This window comes from Rasamsonia byssochlamydoides, assembly GCF_041956645.1.
Source record: "Rasamsonia byssochlamydoides strain NRRL 3658 unplaced genomic scaffold VTN77scaffold_3, whole genome shotgun sequence".
Classification (NCBI taxonomy): domain Eukaryota; kingdom Fungi; phylum Ascomycota; class Eurotiomycetes; order Eurotiales; family Trichocomaceae; genus Rasamsonia; species Rasamsonia byssochlamydoides.
In genome coordinates, this window is record NW_027192386.1 from 841683 (window position 1) to 864381 (window position 22699).

Below are 22699 nucleotides of genomic sequence, written 5' to 3' on the forward strand. Positions count from 1 at the left end.
CAAGTGGCGGTGAAAGTTACGTCCTGTATGTAACTATCATTTTAGTCGGCGGGACTCCGATCTCAGCTTTCAACCAGAAGAAAAATATTACTGTGACAGTGTGAGTCAACCCTCACAGGATCAATATGCTGGGCGAAGGGAGTGGAGTTGTGGATGGCCTCGTCTGATGCATTATATCATGCAGGTGGCGATCTTCCCCATCCAGCTGTTCAACTGTTGCCGGATGACCCAGTTGAAGTTGTATGGAGTCGAGAGCGAGCATGCTGACTGGCGGGTGCCTTGTGGCTCGCCGTGATATCCGAACCCGAGATCGCTATTGCTGCGGAGGGGAGAGCGCCGGAGCGGCCCTGTGCATGCCGCCATTGTTAGTTAATGTGGCCCGCAAGTTCGTTCTTGCCGGAGAAAACCCCGCAGGATGCAGCCCATAACATAACTAAATCCGGAATTGTATCCGGCAAGCGGGAGGGGCCGGTCGACGCGACTGCGGCGCCATCACGAGGTTCCGTGCATGTGCAGGGCTAGCCTGTCGTCAGCTCATAGAAAATACCTGGTGAACTACGAAATAAGGGCTATATATATAATTAATTGATTTGATTTATTCTTCCCCAAAATACTCCGTATAGTACATACCTTGTGAATCCTAACAACAATCGAGAGAGAAGTGGAGGACTGGACTGCACATGCATTCCTAGGTCCTTTAATTACTAATGAAACAGACTAATGAGCAGCAACGGATTATGCAGGTATTGCAGGGATCAGTAAGTAGGTCGGTAGCCAGCCTACAACGACAATCTTGCTAAATACAGTATAGCGATGGCAAAGATAACAGTTCTATGACCACGAGCGATAGTATGGGGCAGAAGGGGTAAAAACATGCTAGCCGTTTTTAATCTTGACGGAGGGGTAAAGCAAGGAGTATCGGTTCGATCACACGGCCGGAGCTGTCAGCTGTCAGCGGATCAGTACTTTCCCCGTGCTGTACAGTATAGTACAGTACTCTGTACTGGGAAGGCGTCAGTCTCGAAGCGCAGTAATACCGAGCAAATAAATGAAAAAAAAAAAGGAAGAGCTATCCCTTGAAAACCCTTTTATTCAGTAAATGGATAAGCATACCGGTTCTAGTCATGATATGTAATCCTCAGCCATGATGCGGGGACTGGCATTCAGCTGACCTACGTACGGAGGCTGGGATTCTGTACTGTACTGTCGTCATGGCGGCTATCTCGAGACGACCTTCCCCGCGACAAACCTGCAGGTTACAGCAGGCATAACTAATATTCCTCCTCACTTGGCATATATACTCTTCTGCATATCTAATCTTAAAGACAGATTTACTCTTGCTACGAGAAGAAAATTATGAAAACAGTATTTATAGCGTTTTTTTTTTGTTGGGAGTGATCAGGAAGCTTCACTCAATTTTCAGGAACGTCTCTTCCTAACCGAATTCTCGAGACAACGATCAATCAATCAATCGATCGATCGATCAACCAACATCACACCCCGATCTCGAAAACCGACGGTCACATGAACTCATATAGAAAACGCTGTCACTTTCACGCCCGCCCCGCCCTTTTATCCCGATACGCCAACCCAAACACCACCAATCCATACGTCGCCAAAACACTCAATCCCACGGGGACAGGCTTGCGCAACTTGATCGCGCGCGGCACAGAGCTGCCGCCCAGCACGGTCGACGCCAGCAGACCCAGCTCTTCCCCGTAGGGCTGGCCGTTGCGCAGCCGGAAGAGACTGAGCAGGTAGAGCGCGCCGACGGAGAGACCCGCGGCGATGGAGGGCACGGAGCCCGTGCGGGCGTAGCCGATTACGCCGCCGAGAGAGGTCAGGAGGGAGAGGACGCCGGCGGAGTTGGCTGTGAATTGTTGGGAGGGCTGGATTGGAGGATAATGATTAGCATATATTCCGAGTAAATAGTTTTCAACTCTTCACATTCAGGGCTTCAATTGCGACGGTGATCAAGAGCGCATGTTGTCAAGATACATAGGTGTGGAGGTGCTAGAAGAACACGGAAGAAGACCTACCATGGTGGAAAAGCGTCCGCTGGTCAACTTATGATAATTCAGAGCAAGAATCAACCGAATGGGTTGACGAGTTGCTGTATTGCTTGTAAGATTTCGTCTCTGAAGGTTGGCTAGAATGTCATGAAGCTAGCTCCTAGCTGAGTTACGATGCCATCGCAGTCTGGTTTGTCAGCGGATCGGACACGGAGCTGCTCCATGCTCTGCCCCGCTCGGCCTCGGCACTTTGGAATCCCGTGCGCGCTTCCATAAGGAGTAAATACTGTACGGAATACGGAGTACATACATTCCGACTGCTTATATTGACGAAAAGCTATGAAATATTGAATTTTGAAAAAGAGAATATATTATACAAAGAGAACTTCGAAATTCGATTTTCTTCAAATTAAACTCCATGCCTACCTTGGAATCGCTCTGTACTGTAAACTTACATAGGGTTGGGAAAGGCTCGCGGCACGGTTATCCAGACAGCGCGCAAAAGAACAAGTCTTCTGAACACAATGAAGGAACTGAAACCAGCCGAAAAGAAAACCACCATCATCAGCCTCCTGCAGAAAACGTCGACGATCCCGACTCACCGGCAGCCCGTTAGCGCCTATCCATGTTTCTTTGCAGTGGTCTGCAGCTAGCATGACGGAGAAATGACCGAGAATCGTTCGGCAACGGGTCTTTGCATGCGCCTGTTTCGCCAAACTACAGATAGATCAGGGAAGAATGCAGACTGATTTTGTTTCATGTACAGTTAAATTGTAATATGATTGCGTCGAACTTAGCTTTAAGCCCGTCTTATGTTTGCGGACAATCAAAAGTTCGCTTTATAAATGATGACGCCACGACAGAAAACGCATTGGCAGGTGGCGTCAGGTTCGTCATGTTTTGCAGAGTCGACGGTTTAGCCAGCGGGATCCATCACGTCGTCGGAATTCGTGACATTGCGCGAGACTGCAGCAGTAGTGGCTTCCGCAAGGACCGTTTCTCCTTTGCGATCAGGAACATATGCGTACCTTGGCAACCTGGCCATCTTCTCCTCCGGACTGATCTCGTTGTCGGAGTATACCAACCTCGTCTTGGACTTGTCCTTTTCTTTCTTCGCCTTCTTATCTTCTGTAATTTCCGGCTTCTGCGCGGAGGCTGCTTGTGCGGCCTCATCGGCTGCTTTCGCTGCACCAGATATCAAATCATCAACCGAGCTGGAAATGGGCGTGGCAGCCGCTTCGCTAGGTGCGGTACCCTCTCCAGTCGGCACATTCTGGCCGTATGCATTGGGAGCGGGACCTGCAGTGGCAGCCGGCACTTGTCCATGATGCATCTGCTGCATCTGTTGGGCATTAACTTGGGGCGCACCGAATGCCGGGCGTTGTGGAAGACCCGGAGCAGCCGGCAAGCTCCCCTGCCTAGGAGGATATGATGGCACATTTTGCGGAGGCGTGTGAGTTCTTCCCGGCATCTGCTGCTGCGCAAATGGCAAAGGCGAAGGTGTCGTTCCATACGAAACAGGCGTCTGGCCAGGAACACCGGCCTGAAACTGTGGAGGAGAGGCAAACTGCGTAGCTCCATACTGCTGTTGCCCATTGGGTGAATAATTCGGGTACACGGGGCTTGGGGCCTGCTGGTAGGGGGGATTGACACTGCCATAGGGTTGTGGATAAGAATATTGTTGATTAGGAGCAGCGGCATTATTATTGTAAGGCTGTTGACCGCCTGGATACTGCGAAGGTTGTCCCTGAAGACCGAGATGTCAGCTTGGTCACTCAAGATATAAGCACCAGAATCAAAGACTTACATATCCACTTGCTGGCTGCGGGCTTTGTCCAGCGCCAACCGGTGTTGCGTCGCCACTGCTTCCCCCGGAAGCAGCAGCTTTCTCGGCTGCAACCTTGGCCTTATGCTCTGCTAACCGCTTCTTCAATTCGGAAATTTCGAGCTTGGGCTTCTTCGGTTGGGTGCCCTCGGTGGTTCCTGGCGGAGGATTTCCTGTCGCCGCACGACGCTCGGCTTCCGCCTGCTGGTACTGTGTCAGAACACGCTGGTTGTGGGCTTGAATGATGTCTTCTGGGATGCCCTCCATCCCAAATATCTCAATGTCAAGACTGGCTCTGTTTGGAAGCGCATTGTCTACGGCAGTCAGCTGCTCCTTGTGCACCTGACTCATGTGAACCGACAGTCCTGTAGATGGCAAGAGGCGGAGTCAGTGAACCGTCGTGAAGATCAAGACAAAGAACATCTACCCACCTCCGGCAGTGTTCAATCTCCTCCCACATCGCTCACATTTGAAGTGCTTGGCCTTCTGATGTGAAATGAGGATTTTGAGGTCATCGAAATCGCGTTCGCAGTAATAACACCACGGTCGCGCAAGGAGGTCTTCCAGGTTGGGGTGACCGCGCTTCTTCTTCCCCATGGTGACAGGAGACTAGTTGCTGAAAATTTTTCCCTGACCTTAATCTATCACACAGCAAATAAACAGAACTCCTGGAAGAAAAAGGTGAACAAAGGTGTGAAAAAGGAGGCCAGCGATAAGCGCAAACACAACATCGAACAGCACATGAAATTGCCGTATCGAGGTTGTGGCTGGCAAAGATGTCACGTGGTTCAACGCACGGACCATGATGTCAACTAAGTTATGACATGTTCGGACATGCACGGAGATTGAACCCGGGATTGCTCTCATTCCATCCATGGCAACCCTTATCATTGAAGAAACTGTTCCCAGTAAGACTGGAATAATGCTCCATCGATTTAAGAGATCGAGGAAGCCTATTCAAGAAGAAATTGCTGCACAATCAAAGAGCCAAGAAATTGCCTCCATTACCATAAGTCATGTACAGTACATACATACAGAATACTCGACAATAGAATAATGTGTCGAGACGACCGTTTCTGAACAAAAATCTAATTAAATACACGTACACAGGACCAGAAGAATCTCTCGAACAGCAAACACCAATTCACGCATGGAAAACAACCAACCAAAAATCATCTCACCAAATGCTCACGATGCCCATGCCAGTTATGTAAAATAGTGGTACAAACATATAGCTGTCATCAACAGCAGGAAAAGAAAAGCACAGCGGCCAACGAGTTCTGCTGATAAGAGCAGAACAGGGACCATGCTATTGTACTGTACATGATGTAGACAGTGGCATGGATGAGAGAAAGCCAAAGTTGATGACATTGGTGGGAGGGAGATAAAAGACAAGATGAAAAAGAGCAACGCTCCGACAGGCCAGCACGAGGGCCACAAGAAACGATTCATCCTGCGTCGCCATCACCATTATTAAATACCATCATCACCAAACAACTTTGCTGTTCGCCATCGCAACAGCGCATTCGACGCTGAGTCCATGTGCTGTTGCCCAGCTCCCTCATCAAATGGGAGGATCAAAATCAGAGAATTCCGGGCACCATAAAGGTGTGGACGTGAGGGATGAGAAAAACAAACCGGCGGCCAACATGAAGAATCCCCTAGAAACTTGTTCCCAGGCCCTCTTTTGTCTTTTTGTTTGTCTTTTCTTCATCGCGTCCCGTTCATCTCGCTCCAGCCTGTGAGAATAGTCACAAACGGGTTAGGTGCGTTTGGACGGAGTGGGAAGAGTGACGCGACATCTCTCCACAGAGCACATAGAAGTGGTTTTCATGGTGTGGAGGTGGAGTAATATGAAGCAGAAGTGAGATGTTGCGAGAGGTAGATAAAGCGGAGTTGGAAGTAAAGTAAATTAAGCGGGCCACTTAGTGGTTCTCTCCCGGCCTCTCTCCTGGCGCTGCTTCTTGTTGAATGCTTTCATGGGGATGGCGCGCGTGAGAAGAACCTCTTCGAGATCCAGCAGAAAGCAACCCCTTTCTGGGTTGTGTTCTCTCCGAGTCGTCAGCGCTTAGAGCCGTCGTGGTGGAAGACAGTTTTCGGGCTTTTCGGAAACCCCTCCTCCTCCCTCTCCCTCCTCCCCTCCTCGCCGAACTCCCCTCTCCCAGCCACCGCCCGGCCCCAAGTCCCCTACGGATCCATCACCTTCTGTGACCACGGTGAGGAGGCATTGGCGGTCCCCCGTAGGGGACGTAGTGATATCCATGGGGCGGATATGGCATTTGATGATGAGGGGCCAGTGGCGGTGGCTGTTGATTTGGCATGAGAGGGGGAGGCGGGTTTGGATAATGAGGCGTCATATGGTGTGGGTTGATAGGCCCATATGGCGGCACCCCGGCGGGTGCAAGAGTCGGAGGAGGGTGAGGATAACCTGCCGTGTGGGCCGGGTTCGAAGCTGGCCCAGCAGCGGGAGGAGGAGGGGGAGGAGGAGGAGCGATAGGCCCCGTGGCAGGCTGGATGGGGGCTGGGGGGGCCGGCTGGAGAGACGGGGGTGCCGTGGTCGAGTTTTCGACCTTTTCCTTCTTGGCCGGGCCCTTCGTAGTAGAGCCAGCGGCCTTGCGCTTTCGGGACTCCTTTGGAGGCTCGTTCGCCTTCCGGGCAGCCTCAGCGGCCCTGTCGGCCTCAATCTGGGCCTTGGTTCGCTTTGGGTTGCGAATGCGGCCTTCGCGATTGAACCGGGCCCAGTGGTTGAGCATAGCCTCCGTCCGTCGTGGATTCTTGGAATTGGCGATTTTTTGGCGACGTGCCAATTCCGCCGCATCCACGACTTCGCCGGGCTTGACAAGGGCGGAGAGTGAGGCTGACAAGGGCGCTGAGGTTGCCGGAGCAATTGTAGGAACAGCAGGAGGAGCGGGAGCGATCGGGGCGGAGCCAGGTGTCGGAGCCGGCGCTGTCGCAGGTGTTGACGTCGCAGGAAGGGTCTGAACAGGCGCTGGAGCTGGGGCGGTAGTTGCAGCAGTAGTTGCAGCGGAAGAAGCAGTGGTAGCAGCAGTGGTGGCAGCAGTGGTGGCAGCAGCAGTAGCAGCAGTAGTAGCAGCAGCACGAGCTGTCGCGACTCGGGCAGAGGAACGGGCCGGGGGGTTGTTGACGGGCTGCGACGTCTTAGGGTAGCCACCGCGCCCTCGTCCACCGCGTCCACCGCGCGCACCACGACCAGATGTGACGCCACGACGAGGTGCGGGAGCCGGGCTGGGAGGTGCTGTCTGTGCCTGCGGAGTTTCACGGGTTGTGACATGTCTGCCAGCACGAGCTCGGGTGACGACGGGTCTGGCGGGCGAACCCTCATCCTCAGTTTCGACAGCAGGCGTGCTCTCGTTGGCTTCACTTGCGATTTTGAGGAGGGCAGCAGCTTCCTGCTGAGCGGCTTTGCGCCTGCGCGTGTTCTTCGCTTCGAAAGGCAGAAGAGGAGGATTCTGGAAGCGCGGAATGTGCTCAACTCCGAACTTGACAACGGGCTTCCAACCGTCGGGGTTGGGGTTGTCCGGTGCTATAGCGGCACGCATCTTTCGCAGCTGGGCAGGTGTGGGTCTAAAGCCACCTTGTACAAAAGGATCTTGAATGCCAATCATTGATTCTTTCGGATCGTGTTTATAGCCGTAGAGCATCGCCTCTTTCTTGTCTTCAAAGACTTCAGGACGCTCGGTCTTCCGTGGGTTGGGAGTGCCCTTCATCATGCGACGATTTGCCAGCTTGGAGAGTCGATCGATAGTACGCCACTCGTCCTGCCACGTTTTGAGAGCGAGGGCCGCATTGGCAGTCACTGCGTACAGTTCATCGTGAGACATGGTTTCGGGGTTCCTCAGCAGTTCCAGGTACTCTTCCACCGGAGTGATTTTCAAGAACTCGCCCTTTGCGACACTACCCTCTTGATAGGGATTGGGGCGATCGGGAATGTCAGAAGGGTCGGTCTTTTTGCTGGATTTCGATTCGCGATAGGTATAATCCCAGATGTGCTCCAGATTCGCAATCTCATCGTCGTAATCTTCGGTAAAGTTGCGCGCCTGGTGGATGTTCCAGAAAGCTTCGAGACGCTTCTCGACAGAGGCATGTGCTTGCTGTCGTGAGAATTCATGGAGCTGATTCTCCAGAGCAACATCGGCTTCATCGTCCAGAGGGGTCTCCACACCGTCTCCGTTAGCATTGTCGCCTTCATCTTCGCCATCAATTTCTGTAGTGGCAGCGGCAGTATCGCCTTCAGCTGCGCTCTCAGCTTCGTCCACTTCGTCTTCCCCTTCTTCGTTCGCATTATCGGCTGCATCTTCTGCAGCATCTTTGTCCTCGACCTCATCGCCGGCACCATCATACCTGGAAAGCCGGGCGATACGAGGATGCTCGGCGGCCATATGTTCTTTGAGAGCATCATGCTGAGATTCTAAATCAACTTCAGAGGTCTCGAAGTACTTGCCACACCATGGACATTTCGTCTGGTGGACGGAGGGTGCTGGCGACAGTGATGCCTCAATTGAGTTAGTATGATTGTGGAGAGGCTCGGAATAGTGTCGGAGAGCGGGCGAGTCCCGTCCATTGGCCCATTCTGATGACTGCGTATCGTAATCAAAACTATCCTCCATAGCGGGAGGCATGTTGGTGACGAATGAAAGATGTATTTATTAGTTGTAACCAGCGGGATCAACCGAATTTGTGGATTAGAAAAGGGTCGTCACGAGATCTATACATTGATGCAGTGTTAGCCAGTTACCCTGTTTGGACGCTCGCTTGCCGTGTGCCAAGACAATAGTATCCGCAGCGCAATCTCAGCCAGAACACAAGGAAGTAAGACGAGGAGCGACGCTGGGCAGCAAAAACTTGAAAAGAAAGAAGAAAAGAGAAGTAGAACTGCCTAATCCAGAAGAAGGCTGTAGAAAGAATGCGGCATAGCAGCCAGCGTTTTGCGACGGGGTGATGGACAGACAAGGGGCGGCGCGAGTAGATTCGTCCCAATTGGACTAAAAAAAGACCAAAACGGACCCAACACGAGATGATGCAACAGACTTACCTTTCTGCATGCAATCAAAACAACAGAACAGAAAGATGCTTCAAGATCCAGCAGATGAAAAACCTTTTTCTTGATTGTTCTCTCTGAGTCCTAACGACTCAGAGTAAGACGGTCTTTTGGCGGCTTTCGGAAACGGCTGATGTTGTTTGGATAGAGTAAGTAATAGGATGATGCGCGAGAAGATGAAAATGGATGAAAGAAGCCAAGGATCATAAAAAGATGAAGAATTTGATGGTAGAAGCTCGTAAAAAAACGAGTCGAATAATGAATCGAATAGACTACCGCAAAAAAGCTTAAGTCGGTTTGAATGGAGGCGATAAAGAGTGATGACAATGGGATAAAAGTCGATGGGTAAAAAAGAAGATTAATCGTGATAAGAACGATGGAGAGAAGGCGGCAGGCGAAAAGATTGTACGAGATGAGACGATGGATGAATCGAATGGGGTCAAAAGATGTTGGAAGGGTAGTATGACGGGTTGAAGAAGTTGATTGTATAGACAAAGTCAAGATGGCAAAGTGAATGGCGCGTGGGTACAGCGATTAAAGTAGATGGAAGCCAGTTGACTCCATGTCTTTTGTGGACTAGTCTGGCACAGGCTCAGTGACTGACAGAGTCTCTCATAGCGAAACCGAGGAGAGCAAGTAAGTATTGTCGTTGAATGTAGGCCAGCTTCTGTCTACGCGACAGGACTACAAATCTGCTTTGTTCCGGAGGCCAAAACGGCTTGATCGAGCCCGGAGCAAGGCGGGTCTCGGTAGCCACCGCTATGCCTTTTTCGGCGAAAATTGAATCATTACAGCCAATGAGATCGCTTGCAGCCACGATAGTCCCGGCGCGCTTGGCATCCGCGATGATCCCAGGGGTGGCCTCGCCGGGAAGATCCAGTGTTCACAACAAGTACAGTACAAGACTACGTGACGACTGCCCTGGCTGTAGGATTGTGGGAGAAAAATTAAAGCTGAAGGACGATATAAAATAAAATGACAAATAGACAAACAACATGCCAGTGAATTCACACGCTACGCAGGTGGGGCGCTTCTCCACTGTATGCTTGTACTCACTGCAATGTAAGAAAAGTAAAAAAAGAATAGCCCATTGTGTGCAGCAGACAATGACACTGGATCTGTTTCCATTGGCCAAAGGAGTGAGGATACTATCACTCAGAATGAAAAGCTCTGAGAAAATTGGCTTTGCACTATATCGATTATTCTATGTGAACGTGTCACATCACCATATTATAAAAACTTCAACTTCCGTTTTGCACACTGTCACGTGGCTGTAAAAAGCAACATACAATAAGCATACAATACCAAATTCATGAAATCTGCCTAGCCCATCTCAGCAAGAGGTATATAAATTGGTACAAAGAATTATATCCATTATTTTAGTAAGAAAATCATATATTAGGCTTATTAGCAAGACATATGCATTAGTGAAGCAGACAACTATATTACTAAGGGATAATAACAAGAGCTATAGTAAGTAGTAAGGAATGAAGATAGGTAGGGAGCTCACCTAGAAAGTAGATAATAAATACTACCTGATACGAGAAATATGGTGAAGAGTATATCGCAAGGAATTTGAGTAGTGAGCTCGGAAGTAGATGATAAAAAACTAGTCATATAGTAGGTAGGCCTAAGGGCCAAGAGTCAGGCATAGAGCAGGTATTTTCTCTTCAAAGTTAAAGGCAGTCAGTCGAGCGAAGCGAGACCTGTAAGGCTTGTCTTCCATAGAGAATTGGTCTTTTTTTTTTCTCTCTATATTAACGTATAATTCTGGGGACTTCGGGAGGAGATTACATAAGAGGCTTGGAAAACTAGGAGAATGCGTATAGCATGTTATCGAGACAGCTTACTGGTCATGCTCTTGCAAATTGCTTGGAGCAGACATTCTTTTTTTTTCCTTCCTGGGTAGTTACACTGCTGACTACTGTCTTCAAACTACAGCTCTCCTCCCATTTGTCATAAGCTCATTGATGTGCGTTTATGGCCCCATTGTGATGGAATATGGCTGCAGCTCGTTGTATGTACAGTACATTATCTTCAATATTTCTGACTTCCCACACAATCTTCAAACGTTCGTCGCAAAGCCCGTCCACACAACAACATTTTTGATTAGACTAACCTGGACAAGATTCATCGATTCTTCTCTCCCACGTCCAACGCAACCAGGAAGCGGCTGACGCAGTTGTAGGCTGCCACCGTGGCTGTGATTTCCACAATTTCTTTGTCACTGAAAGAGTCCTTCAGTTCCTGGAATACTTCGTCGGGCACCGAGACGGTCTTGGTCATCGCATCGGCGTAGCGAAGCACCGCCGTCTGCTGGCGATTTAATACCTTGGTCACCTCCTCTTCCACACCAGTGAGCTGCACATTCTCGATGATGCGCATTCCTTCGTCGCTCATCCCGGCAGCTCTCAAGATCGGTGCATGGGCGTCCCACTCAAACCATGCGCCGTTGATGGCGGCGACCCGGCAGATGCCAATTTCGCGGATGTCTGCAGGGAGACTGGTTTTCGTTCGGATTGCTCCCAGGAACGAATTCCATCCGTCTGCGACGGGGAAAGAGTGCAGAAGCGCGAGATCTAGTGGAATGAGGCCGCGTTCCCCCCGTCGAGCTTGGACTCGCGCGAGGATATCCGCTTCCTCGGGAGTGGAGGTCGGCGGAGGATTCGGCACGTAGGGGATACGCATTTGGTTTCTGTTTGCGGTTCCCGGTTAAAGATTGATGATATTGCGGTCTGGTATTAATTGTTAGCTTGCTGATATCCTGTGTCCGTCATTATAGAGAGTTTCTCAATTCCGAGGTTGACTTACCCCAGAGAGATCTAGATTCGGAAACGTATATTCTTCTGCGTCAGTACGCCTGTGATTTCGCAACCACGAAGTCTGTCAAGTCCGTCTCACGCAGAAAACAACAAAATAAACGATTCCGCGGACAGAACCTTCCCTTTTATGTTCGTCTTAAGACTATGAGCAAGACTTAGCAATTTCCCCTCTTTTCATTCCGCGTCCCGCAATGCATTTGCGCCAGGGTTCCGCTCCGGGGCAATGCCGAATGGAGACCGTGGGGTTAAAGCCGAGCCTCCGATTGCCCTTCTTTCTCGCAGTCTGCTCACTAAGTCGAACCTACTCCGGAGTATTCCGCCCCCGCCATTTTACTTGCATCGTATTCCGAGTTCATGCGCAGAGGCTTAAAAAAAAGGAGGAAGAAAATGAAGAAATCTTCACCGGCGAGTACTGACTTATAAAATATACTTATTTTTTGTGCCTTTATGAAGAGAATATTTTCAGCAAGACTTCCGGTATTAAGACCTGTTGAGCGCAGGTGGACAGATATATATACAAGTCGTTATTAGAGGTCTTAAGTCAACATAGGCGTCAAGCCAAAACACATATTAGCGTCTGATAATAGTGTTCCTCTTTTTCTAGGCAAGGAAATTCTATCTTCCCAGGCTTCGCGTCTGAATCGAGAGCACTCGCCTTGGTCGAGAAGTGGATGTTCAATAATTATGTGTGATGGACACTGTCGTTCATTACCTGGCAGCTGATTATGGATCGATCGGTGGGGTTCCGATTGCCTTTGTATTCAACCTCTTCCTCTTATCTCCCCCTTTCCACTGTGAGAAGGAAGAAATTCAAATTACATGCAGAATAATAGGAAATATTATCTAGGGGCAAAAAAAAAGAAAAAGAAAAAAATCCCAAACGACTTCGATGTGGATGACTGAAAGTGAATTGCTGAATGTGGCAATGACCAGAATGCCCCTCAAGCATCGAGCTTCACCACTTTTATGTGAACACCTTTTTCCTTAGTTCTTTCTTTCTCTCTTTTTATTTTATTTTAAAATAAGCTGCAGATAAATTAGATTCAGCAAAAATACATGCAAAATAAATGCTTCTTCAAATCAGAAGAGTATTAATGAATATTATTGCCTGATTTTGTGGGGATCGTCGTCGTCAAGCCGCAGTCTGGAGTTTCTTGGCGCAGGTCATCAGCTCCTGAAGCTTCACCTCGTTGCCTTACCCGTTTCAACATACAAAGTCCACGTCCACTCCTTCACAACTGCTTTTCGAACAACCTTGAAGATTTACTTCTGGGGGTCTGGGCCAACCATGCCTCCAAAAGCCAAACCCACCAACGATGAGCTTCTGGCTCAACTAGACAATCTGGGTCTCGACACCGATGTGAACCCATCGGATCAGTCCACATCGAAGCCGGCCACTACCACCACCAGCACCGCCCAGTCGGAGCACGAAATTTTTGCTGAACTCGATAATCTTGCATCTCAGCGACCGGGCACCCCTCGATTGTCAGCGGAGCATCGCTCATCTGCGAAATCGCCTAAACCGCCTTCTGGCCGGACCAGTGAGGAGAGAACTACAGCTGCTCGCAAGTCTGAGGAAGGCAGAAATACACCCATTCGCACGGCTACTGGAGATGCGCCGTCCTCTGAATCCGAGAAGAAAAAGCCTGCAGAAAAGGAGACAAAAAGCTCGGGCGGAAGCTGGTGGGGTGGTCTTCTATCCACCGCCACTGCCGCCATGAAACAGGCTGAAGCCGCGATGAAGGAGATCCAAAAGAACGAAGAGGCCCAGAAATGGGCAGAACATGTCAGAGGAAATGTAGGAGCTCTCAGGGATCTTGGTACTGTTGTCCCTCACTTCCTTGGCTTCTTTTACCTGTGAGTTCTGACTTGCAATGCTGTTCCTAGGCGGCGAACTAAAAACGCTTGCTCTTCCAACGTTCACTTCTCTCATCCATACGCTTGCCCCTCCTATCTCATCTCACGAGCGCCTTCAAATCCACATTACTCATGACCTTTCTGGCTATCCGAGTCTCGACCCCCTGATCTACGAAGTCTTCTCCCGCGTCATGTCGCAAGTAGAGGGAGGTGATTTGCTTGTCATCCAGCGCGGTCAAGAATCATCTCCCCGACGTGGTTCGGATCTTGGATTCCAGTCATCCACTGCGGGTTGGCGTGATGGCCCGTGGTGGCGCACTGTGACCCCGGGTAACCCGCGTAATATCTCCGCTGTGAGGGGCGCCGTCGAAGCGACCAAGCTGGCCCGTGCCAGTGCAGAGGCCTATGCGTCGGAGTACTACTCATCTCGGGGCGGTGTCGAAGAGGCGGCCAAACAGGCGACCGAGGTTCTTAGCGAGAGCAACCCCGTGCGAAGCAGCGATATTTTCTTGGCCATCCAAGCAGTCAGCCAGACGAGCCCGAAGGACCTGTTTCAAGCCGGCTCATCGGCCGAGAAAGCGAGCGCGCCTGGCGGAGTCGTCGAGGCGGCCGATGATGATAACGAAGAGATCTCTTTTGCGATCTATCTGCATGACCCTGTCCATGGCATCGCGTTCCACACCATGTCGCAGTCGATACCGCAGAAATGGATCGACTGGCTCGACGCTCCGGCTCCGGCCGTGGATGAGGATGACGCGAAGAAGAATGTACCCCGCGTGACGGTGCCGGAGGCCATTGCGGAGATCATTGAAAGCGGTGGCGTCGACCCCCGTGAATGGGTAGCGGAGTGGCTTGAGGAATCGCTATCTCTCGCTGTTGGAGTCGTGGCGCAGAGATACGTTGCCCGCCGGATGGGCGTGGGCGAGGGCGGCGTCGGGAAGGGGAAAATGAAAGCGGAGAAGGCGACGACGGTCGACAGCGGAGCGGGAGAAGCTGCTCGGGCGCTGTAGGAGCTTTCTCCCTTGTCGATGTTGGCTCCCTTTCTCTTCTCTCTCTCTCTCTCTCTTTTTTTTTTTCTCAGATACGAAACCCAATGTTACCAACCAAACTCAAGCTATGTTCGACGAACCCATCGATCCATTGATTGGGTCGTCTATGTTGTGCTGTGCTGTGATCTGCCATGTTGTTTCTGCTTTCTGATGATACACCATCGCGTCTTGTCCCCTTTTTGTTTCCCCCTCTGCCATCTCTTTAACCAATATACGCTCTCGCAGATATTGAGACGAGTCTCTTATTTCTCTATATCTTTCCTTTCCATTTTAGTTGGTAGGCGCAGGCCCCTACAATCAACAATCACAAGGAGTGCATCCTAACGGATTCATTGCATTTAATCCCCATTGAGGTGGGATCTCGATATACTCTATCATATCGATCAAGCTATCTATCTGGGTATTATTGACGCCGCATGATAACGGCCATATAAGATAAGAACCTATCACGAGGGTATTAGTAAAATGTCGTTACTCTGGTATAAATTAGCAGAACCCTGGTATCTAATCCATAGGAAATCATAGACATGGCGGATCAATTAAGAGCATCAATCAGGCGGTGATGGTAGTGCTCGACTGGTCACAAAACACTGCTTGATTGCGCGAGAAATGTTCAATCGTCTAGTTTCAACTCTCCGCTGAAACCGGGCGCGTGCCAGAAATTGGCCAGGAGAGGAGTCACACTGTCGTCGTCGTATCGTCAGTAAGTCGAGTGCATTCTGATGGTCAGGAGCTGACTGGCATTACCTTGTACATCCACTTAGGACAGTGTGTGCGTCTGTGCCCTCCTCACTGGCCTCGAGACTCCGCTTGATATCCGACAGCTCCGTGGACCATTGAAAGTACCGCTCTCGACAGGTCGAGCCTTGATCGCCGTGGGCCGCTGTGGCGCCGTTCCTGAACCACGAGAGGATGCCCGACTTGGTCGCGACCTTGGCAGCTCCATTGACAGTATTATTACCGGCGTTCTCAACTTCACTGTCGTTATGGGCCACCTCTGCGTACAGGCTTCCTTTCGTCCAGCGGTTTGGCAAAGCACGTGTATAGTGGATGGGTCGGCTCTCTACGTCGGCCCGCATCGGTACGTTCAGGTTGTACAGCTCGACGCGCTCGTCCCAGTTGCGATACAGATGTTCGATCAGACGCACAGACAGTCTCGAGGCTGCCTTGATGACTTCTGGATCTTGCTCCTCCTTGCTCCCGAATGACAATGCGATGCCCCGCTTCCCGCACGTGGCCGCTTCCAGGGCACCGCCAACGGTGCCAGACGAGAGATTGTAGATCGTCGACGCGTTTCGACCGTGGTTGGGACCGGAGACTACCAGATCAATTGGGCCTCGGTCTGTGAATAGGTTGTAGATGCCAAGCTGTGTGCAGCTGGCGGGCGTGCCATTGCTGACGACTACCCAGTCATTATCCCTCGACCTGAGGGGCGTCTGCTGCTGCTGCTGCTGCTCTTGGTCCTCCTCCTTGGTCTCTGATGCATTAGGAGCAACTTCCTGGTTGTTGAAGGAGGTATCCCAGGTCCCGTCTTCGCGAAATGAGTCCGGATGCACGTACGACGCTTTGAGGGAGGCCCCGATTATATGAGCTTTCCCGATCCAGGATCGCGACTCGGCGGGGACGGCGACGGAGACCAGATGACCAGCGTCTTGTAGGGCGTCCACGAACGGCCGTACATACGGAGAGAGTTTCTTCGATGGGGGACCATCATCATTCACCACCTGCAGGTTAAGTAGTCAATTGGAGGTCAGTTCACTTTTGACAGGTTGCAAGAGCATTTGTATTGGCGATTGCGTTGGAGGAAGGGCCCGAAAGAGGCCTCTTCGCCCCCGCCCAATGGCAGACACCAGCACCTGCCACGAGCACCAAAGAGATCACTTACAAGGATATGCATGGCGAACTCTACTGTACTGGGGGCCGATCAGCGAGCAATGTGGGATGGCAACGATAACAGTAAAAAAAAAACAATTGGGAAGTTCTTTCTTAGCCGGTTTCACCAGCTTGTTTGCAAGCTGATCTTGATCTTTTTCTTCTTTTCACCCTCTGCGGGCCATCAATTAAATAGGAATTTTTTCTCTACTGGCCCATGCCCATTATTTGAATCTTCACCGGGGGATCGACTTTCCCACCCCCTCATTCACGATGTCGGGGAAATGGAAACGTCCAGCCAGCTACCTAGGTAATAGATAAACGATAGCTATTCCCCAAGGGCCAGATACGGCGGAAGAGAGTCTGGGTTTGCTTGATTCTGGCCCGGTGAAGCTGGAATAGGAATAACGGTTATTTCACAGGTTTTGCTGGTTCAGTACGAGACATACGGTTACGAGCGGTTTCCTGCGAAGGCGTCCCGAAGAACAGTGGCCAGCGGTGGTATGGAACCGAACCAGACGGTAATCCGTGACAACCCGGAATGGTTCTCCGGTGAGTTTGAAACTTGGGAGGATAAAATATACGGCTCATGTGTACTCCGCACGGTACTGTATGAAGTACCTACGGACTGCATCATCATGCAGACTACAAGGTGGGGAACGTGCTCTCGTAATTTCCTCCCTTCGAGAAGCTCAGTAGCTTGTTCCTTTAGGGCCTTAGGCATTCGACGAGCAGGATAAACCCTAACTCGAAGCATCATGTCAAAAGATAGTAATTAGTAGTATCTGACTCACAGAAGAGATCGTGTGGCATGGCAGATCGTGGATCGCAGACTGCAGTAATTAAAGCGGGTCCAAGCGGTGTGTGCGCGCATGAGCCACGCACCATCCTCTCTCCCTCTCGGGCTCAGGAACCCGTGATTCGTGAATCAACGCCCTCTGAAGACAGGCGACTTCGGCACCGATTGCTAACAGCTATTATCAAACAAACCCGAAATCCGACTAATAATTGTCATCATCGTCGTCATACTACCACCGGGCTTGGGGTGGTAGCGAACTCTGAGGCGCTCAATATTCTTTTTTTGTTTTTTGAGTTCTAAAATTTTTTAATTAACTTTCTTTCCGGTCCCTGATCCAACTTTCTCCCACGGAGCCTTTGGTTCGTCGCCGTACGATCTACTCCTCCATCACACAGCGAGCCTTGGTTGCATGTGAGCTCCCACTGGGTTGGTGGGCTGCAGTTGGGCTGAGGAGTCCGAGTACAGTCAGTATCGCCATCATCATCATCTACAGTACAGACTGTTACACAGCTGTCAGATCAGGCCATCCTACCCCAGTAAGTAAGCAAGCCTCTGCCCTTCGGTGGGCCGTTCCGAGTGGCCAGCACAGCATTTAGGACCACCACCGTTTGGAGATTGCAAAACCTTTTTGGTGGGGAACGCGTGCCCCGTGGTCGCTGAGCCCCCCAACCCCCCGCTCGTGAATCATCCTTTTCATACACTGACACGACGTCGATGAGGCATCTCTTGTCCTTTCCAGTCCGCCTGTGAACTGTGTCGGAGAAGACGAACAAGTCCAACTGCGTCGAGTCCTGACCCGCTGCGACGGTCGCGACTTTCCACTCTATCTGCCGCAGACGCCTGATGGACTGCGGGAGCACCGGAACCACGACGGGCATCGACCCCAAGATCCTCGATAAATGGCAATCCGACGACAGCAATTTTTCGGTTCTATCCTGGCAGAGACACGATTTCGAACACCCACCCGATTTGGAAGCCTGTCACGACTCCAACGAGGGCGACGCAGAATTTGTCGATCTGGTCGCCGCACAAGGCCCGCCGAGTCGCGACAGTCTCGAGGTCCCTCTGATCGATTCAGCGGGCGACGTTCACACTCTTGACTTCAGGTTGCTTTTCCCTCTCTCTCCCCGTTCACAAGGGGGTGAATGCTGATGGCGGTTTGTTTCACTTCGCAGCACCTCCAACGGACTTCACGAGAGAGTCAGCTTCATCGGAGGCACTTTCAGTCCCAGAACCCATCCTTCCTCCGGCGACGAATCCTCTCAACTCGACAATGCATGGAATCAATTCCAGTTATCTCATCCCATGGCTTTTGGGATGCCATTGGATGCCCCCGTTCTCCACCCCTATGCGAAAAGCGCCGCTGGGTCTACCGGAACTATTATCGTCGATGATGGCGGGGAGCTAGGCTCTCGAGGGGTATTTTCGGATTTTCAATCTCATCAGATGGCATCATTGCAACAGTTCTCCCAGCCTGTTCAGTACGGTAGCGAGGCGTGGCAAAGCACACTCAACAATGCGACGTCATTTGTTCCCTCGCAGTTCCCGATCTCACCGCCATTGGAACCACAGTCCGAGAACAAAAATGTCGAAATACCAGTATCCGGCGCAGCTGTCGATCAACAATGGTTCGCAGGGCTTGAAATGTCCGTTCCCCCAAGCCTGACAACCTCGTTTCCCTCAGTTTCCCAGGGTCTCGGAGTCTATGACGATTCCCAGCAAGTGAAACCAGAACCTCAGAATGAGACGCAAAGTCCATCGTTACCAGGAGATGTGTCTGGAGTGTTCGAGAGTTCATATTCCGTTACAAATGACGGCATTGGCATGCGCCAAGTGAAGGAAGAAGACTCACAGGCTTTGGAGTGGAATGACTCTTCTCCGGATGAAGGTTCATCGGAGACGTCACCGGTCTTTCCCAAGATTAGCGCTTTCATGGTTAGCCAGGACTCGTCGGATTTACCGCAGACGAGTTTCGCGTCGAATTCAGGAGGTGTGACTGCGGCTGTTCCTCATGCAGCACGTCATATTCCACTGGCGTTTCAGCCTGCTTCGGCTGCCCGGAAGAGAAAGCAGAGAAACTCTGTGATAAGTGTCGAGCAGATCAATCAACCAAAGCCACTCCAGATCGTACAGGAGGATGGACTTGGGGGGTCGATCTCCTCAGAAGACTTTGTAACTCCACCTCGTGGAGCGCGCCGCAAGGGCCCTCTGTCCACGATTGGAAGAGCAAATGCAGGCCTGAGGAGGAAGAATAAGGACACTTGTGTGCAGTGTCGTCTGAACAAACGGAAGGTATTTCTGAGGCTTCTCCAATTGGCTTTTCCGTCAAGCTGACTTTGCCAGTGTGATGGAAATTCCCCCTGTGACGCCTGCCGGCCGACACTGCATGAGCAACCGTGTGCACGGGCATGTTTTGCCAGCATTGTCGAGTACGGCACGTGCAATTACATCTGTATGTGGAGACTCCTTACAATTTTGGCTGCAGCCCTGCTGATACGTTCCAGCTCAACGAGCCATTAATCATGCTACACTGAATGGATCTGGCAGGGTCAGAATGGAGATTCCCTCTGCTTTCAATTTGAACGATCTGCTCTCGTTCCTGAGTGAACGGCGCGGGCGGTTCAACATCCGTGCCAGCCAGGAGTGGGGAAACCTCTACGTTCTTGACCTAGCAGAGAGCTACAAATTCCTCAAAGGTCTCAGCGAATATAATGATAATTCGCAGTCAACTTTTCTGGAGTTCATTGACCATCGGATCATCGAGTCCAAAGACAAGTCGAAGCATTGGCTGAGTTGCGTGAAAGATTGTGATCCTATGAACCAGATATATGTTAGTTCCCGTCCATGTGAGAGACAACGTACGAGACTAATTTTATCCTCCAGGATCTGCTTTCAAAGTGGAATAACATGCCGAGTCGTGCCTCCTACAGCTTTGTGTCTGTAGACGGCAGTGGTGAAGACCGTCCTATGGACGTTAATAATCCCGAGGATCGGAAAGAGATTCTCCTGGCTGCTCAGTTGTCGCGTATATTCTGTCGGATATTGGAGGTGGAGGGCTTTCGGAAGCTGGAACGCGATTTCTACAATATCAAGTGGAAGCGGATCTCTCTCGAAGCGCACCTCCGATTCCTCACCGAACTGGGCCGCATCCTGCTATCTCTTCGGTGGCGGGTGTCCTGGTGGCGGCGGCTTGGAGATGGTGGAGTTGAGCCTGACCCAAGCCAGCAACACTATGTGGACCGGGTTGATCTGCTGTGCCGCATCCTTTACGTGTACTACACCAGCGTCCTGGGGAAGCTTCCTTCGTGGTCTACATCCGACATCCCGAAAGGGATGTGGTCGAGGTATGCGGACACGGAGCAGGAAGTCTGGGACGATTTCCCCTTGGATGCCACGGAAAGCGGATTCCAGAAGTGGATGGAGCGGGGACGAGAGCTGATTGAGCAAGCTGGCGTTCCCAAGAGTGTGTCCACCCGTATTTCCAAGGCATGAATTCAGAAGTGATCTGATCCTTTTCCTTGTGTTTGTCTTCTTTTTTTTTTTTGGCTTTTTGCTTCTGGGGGAGGCATAGCGTTCGAGATACCCATGGCAGCGATCGGATTAGGCGCATATACATTTCAAAAGCTGTGTATACATTAACGACTGATGACTTATTCAACATGTGGCTGGGCTGGGAATTTGGGATAGGGGCACTTTTCCCTCCCTGCTCCAATTTTATCTTGGATCTGTGCTCGGATCTTTATTATATCTAATTTGATTGTGTTATATAGACTTGTTTATTCATTTTCATTTTCTATAGGAATATATATAATATTGAAGATTTACAAATGAAATTGTGATCATATGAACTTTTCTGGCTGGACATTAGATTGAATTATGACTGTCGTAGTTAATCTTAGTTTGGCTGTGTGGTTTTGCTCAAAAGCATGCAGCATCCAATAAGTCGTCTTCCAACTCCCCATTATCTTTTCCTGTATCTTCCTCGTCCAAGCACAAGGACAGTACCGTCTCGGTGAAGACTCGACCTCTCTTCACGTCCTCAGATCTGAGATCACCATGGCATGTCCAGACTGTTTCCGCCCATCTCTCTCTGCCTGGAGAATAGGTATAATATAATCCCTGGGCTGCGCAGACACAACTCACTCACTCATGGGACATGACCTGATCTGACCTGATCTGATCCGATCTGACAGAAAAGTCCAAGGAATGAATGGACGTTGGAGTCATCATGCCAGCCAGCATTCCAGCATTCTAACCAATCGTGAGGTCGGTCGTTGAACCCAGTCGAACAGTCGGAAGAAGCGCGTCATGCCGTATGTGTTTGCCGTCCGACCACCTGGCCCTTCGACCTCGGTTCTCCGTAGTAGGAGTATATCTTCTAGGAGACGGGACGGATGGGATGGACGGTACAGGACAGGACAGGATAGGACCGGTCAAGGTAGCTGCCACATCGCATCACATCACATCACACCATACACCCACACTCTCACCCACACTCTCACTCTCGCTTACTCTCGCGCTGTTTATCATTTCTTTCATTCTTCCTTTCTCTTCTTTATCTTCCAATCGATTGATCAATCAACCAACTACTCACGCCCCACCATTCTTCTTCTGCTGCTGTCCATGCCTCGTCTTCTCCTTCTGCTTCTCCTTCCTCGCATTGGCAAGCATCTCCAAATGCCCCGCCCGCTGGGCAAGAGTCTCTTCCGTCTTCGCGATCAGGCCGGCGGAGAGTTTCTATCAAGCATCAGTCAGCCACATACTTTTTCTACCCGTTGGTTTCCATGTGTGGTATCGGGAGGGGCTCACCTTCGCCATCTTCCGCTGCTTGATGAGGGACGCTTTCTTGGGGGCGATGACGCGGGGACCGCCTCGTTTGGGGGCTAGTGAGGAGGATTTCTTAGACGAGGAGGCTGTTGTTGACTTGGGTTTTTTGATTAGGCCTTGCGCCATGGTCGTGTTTCGTGCTCTGCAGAAATAATAATACTGTTTGCTTGCTTGCTTGGACAAGACTTCACCAGACCAGACCAGACCAGACGAGAGAATTTTTTTCCCCTTCAGACAAAAAGAAAAGAAACTAACAAAATCTTTTCCTTCACAGGCAGTTCAAGTTAGTTTCACTGTTGCGGGATGGATGTTTTTGACGATAGTTCCCCAGAGAAAAAAAATTCCTGATCTCGCGAGCCCGGCAACGTTATCGAGATGAACACAACTATCACGTGATTTTAACTTTCAACAAACTGAAGTATAATATAAGTATTAAGAATCCCTCGCATTTTATTTATCCAAAAAAAAGGATGCCAGTGGAGTATGTATCTGTAAGTCACGGGCGAGGATGGATTTAAATGAATTTAAATTCAAATTTATGCAAGTGTGTGGTTTTGTTTGTGCCTGAAAAAAATAT

The 22699-nt window shown here is 50.6% G+C and overlaps 8 protein-coding genes across 8 annotated transcripts; 2 read left to right on the forward strand and 6 right to left on the reverse strand.

Annotated features, from left to right (window-relative positions):
• Positions 1-1553: 1553 nt before the first annotated feature.
• VTN77DRAFT_4365 (uncharacterized protein) lies at positions 1554-2042 on the reverse strand (the record flags this gene model as incomplete). Its single annotated transcript, XM_069420416.1, has 2 exons — positions 1554-1889; positions 2040-2042. 2 exons carry the CDS (start codon positions 2040-2042, stop codon positions 1554-1556), a joined length of 339 nt encoding a protein of 112 aa, XP_069282036.1.
• Positions 2043-2928: 886 nt separating this feature from the next.
• On the reverse strand, positions 2929-4434 carry VTN77DRAFT_4366 (uncharacterized protein; the record flags this gene model as incomplete). Its single annotated transcript, XM_069420417.1, has 3 exons — positions 2929-3759; positions 3820-4202; positions 4269-4434. 3 exons carry the CDS (start codon positions 4432-4434, stop codon positions 2929-2931), a joined length of 1380 nt encoding a protein of 459 aa, XP_069282037.1.
• A 1601-nt stretch (positions 4435-6035) lies between these two features.
• On the reverse strand, positions 6036-8477 carry VTN77DRAFT_4367 (uncharacterized protein; the record flags this gene model as incomplete). The annotated part of the gene is made up of 1 exon (XM_069420418.1): positions 6036-8477. The coding sequence occupies one exon, from the start codon at positions 8475-8477 to the stop codon at positions 6036-6038; it is 2442 nt and encodes an 813-aa protein (XP_069282038.1).
• Positions 8478-11026: 2549 nt separating this feature from the next.
• On the reverse strand, positions 11027-11584 carry VTN77DRAFT_4368 (uncharacterized protein; the record flags this gene model as incomplete). Its single annotated transcript, XM_069420419.1, has 1 exon — positions 11027-11584. One exon carries the CDS (start codon positions 11582-11584, stop codon positions 11027-11029), a length of 558 nt encoding a protein of 185 aa, XP_069282039.1.
• A 1422-nt stretch (positions 11585-13006) lies between these two features.
• VTN77DRAFT_4369 (uncharacterized protein) lies at positions 13007-14585 on the forward strand (the record flags this gene model as incomplete). The annotated part of the gene is made up of 2 exons (XM_069420420.1): positions 13007-13538; positions 13606-14585. The coding sequence occupies 2 exons, from the start codon at positions 13007-13009 to the stop codon at positions 14583-14585; spliced, it is 1512 nt and encodes a 503-aa protein (XP_069282040.1).
• A 652-nt stretch (positions 14586-15237) lies between these two features.
• Positions 15238-16521, reverse strand: VTN77DRAFT_4370 (uncharacterized protein; the record flags this gene model as incomplete). The annotated part of the gene is made up of 3 exons (XM_069420422.1): positions 15238-15307; positions 15372-16348; positions 16510-16521. 3 exons carry the CDS (start codon positions 16519-16521, stop codon positions 15238-15240), a joined length of 1059 nt encoding a protein of 352 aa, XP_069282041.1.
• A 1617-nt stretch (positions 16522-18138) lies between these two features.
• On the forward strand, positions 18139-20787 carry VTN77DRAFT_4371 (uncharacterized protein; the record flags this gene model as incomplete). The annotated part of the gene is made up of 5 exons (XM_069420423.1): positions 18139-18401; positions 18471-19587; positions 19639-19747; positions 19800-20125; positions 20179-20787. The coding sequence occupies 5 exons, from the start codon at positions 18139-18141 to the stop codon at positions 20785-20787; spliced, it is 2424 nt and encodes an 807-aa protein (XP_069282042.1).
• Positions 20788-21885: 1098 nt separating this feature from the next.
• On the reverse strand, positions 21886-22248 carry VTN77DRAFT_4372 (uncharacterized protein; the record flags this gene model as incomplete). Its single annotated transcript, XM_069420424.1, has 2 exons — positions 21886-22032; positions 22105-22248. The coding sequence occupies 2 exons, from the start codon at positions 22246-22248 to the stop codon at positions 21886-21888; spliced, it is 291 nt and encodes a 96-aa protein (XP_069282043.1).
• Positions 22249-22699: the final 451 nt, after the last annotated feature.